General features: G+C 42.2%; 1 protein-coding gene across 1 annotated transcript; it reads left to right on the forward strand.

Moving 5' to 3' along the window:
• The first annotated feature begins 580 nt into the window (after positions 1-580).
• Positions 581-1,154, forward strand: LOC126455144 (histone chaperone ASF1A-like). The gene is made up of 2 exons (XM_050091152.1): positions 581-712; positions 855-1,154. Exons 1-2 carry the CDS (start codon positions 581-583, stop codon positions 1,152-1,154), a joined length of 432 nt encoding a protein of 143 aa, XP_049947109.1.
• Positions 1,155-1,478: the final 324 nt, after the last annotated feature.

Here is a 1,478-nt window from a genome sequence, read left to right on the forward strand (position 1 = left end):
TGCAAGATGACAATGCAAGGACCCACACTGCCCGTACAACAGTTGCTACAATCACAGACCAGCATTTTGAGTGCCTTCCTCATCCACCATACTCACCAGACCTTGCTGCAAGTGATTTCCATATGTTTGGACCACTCAAAGACGCAAAGGGAGGAAAGAAGTTCCGTTCTGATGAAGAGGTACGCCACGCGGTGCATGAGTGGCTGCGCGGACTACCAAAAGAATTCTTTTCTAAAGGAATTTATGCACTTTGTAAGCGCTGGAGGACTTTCATTGAGCGTGGAGGAGATTATGTTGAAAAGTGATACAGCTTTGTATCACTTCTGCACAGTAAATAATATTTAAATAAATATTTAAAGTTTTCATTTGACTCACATTCGTAGAAACCTCTGGATTATGGGCCCAGCACGCTTCTCGCATTCCTGCAGGGGTCGTGTGGACTGAAGTTGCTGATCTTTGAACAGGAAAGAGGCCCACGAATTCTCAGTGATGAGAGTTCTGATCCGGAGTTAATACTTAAACGTGGTGCAGTTAAAAACGTTGATCTTGGGAATAACTTAAACATTGGTGCATTTAAAACATGGCTGAGGACCAGGTGATGAATGTTGTTGTACTCGACAACCCGTCAGCTTTCTTGAATCCATTTCAGTTTGAAATAACAGTTGAGTCTATAGAAGATTCCCAGGAAGATCTCGAATGGAAAATAATTTATGTAGGTTCAGCAGAAAGTTAAGCATTTGATCAGATACTACATACTTTGAATGTGGGACCTGTGCCAGAGGGACGGCAATAAAAAATAAAAAATAAAAAAAAAACACTGGCAGATGTTATTGGTGTCACTATTGTGTGGCCAGGAATTCATCCGTGTTGGTTACTACGTAAATAACTATTACACGGAACCTGAGCTGCAGGCCCAGCCACCAGCAACACCAGAGTTCGACAAACTGCAACGCAATATTTTCGCAATAAATCCTACAGTAACTCGTTTCAAGGTTGACTCGGATGACTATCCCAGTAGAGAAACAAGTAGTGGAGGTGGTGAGAATGGTACTTCTGTTATGGAAAGTGGAAGTACTACAAATAGCATGCGCTCATCCCTTGAGGCAACTTTGACAGCAAATGGTTTGGATGGTGGACCTATAAGGGCTTCTTGAGAGACAAGCAGGGAGATTGTTTATTTGTGAAACATTGTTAAAAGTGCTTCAAAGAAAGTGGTTAAGATATTCAACTGTACATTTTGAAGGTAAGACTGCAGTAGTAGAACATTATTTAAGGCAAGCTGACAAGATGAATCAACACAATGGCGAGCAAGAAGTTAATAATAGTTCCGTGCATCCAAAGGTACACATGCCGTGTCCCTCTCTGGCTCTTCCACCCAAACCGGAAGAACCATGACTGGAAGAATGTTGTTGTCAAGGTTGTCAACCGCGGATATTTGACATTTATCAGCAGCAACTGAGTACCTGGGAAGCAGAATG

The sequence above is a fragment of the Schistocerca serialis genome, chromosome 1, assembly GCF_023864345.2.
Source record: "Schistocerca serialis cubense isolate TAMUIC-IGC-003099 chromosome 1, iqSchSeri2.2, whole genome shotgun sequence".
NCBI lineage: Eukaryota > Metazoa > Arthropoda > Insecta > Orthoptera > Acrididae > Schistocerca > Schistocerca serialis.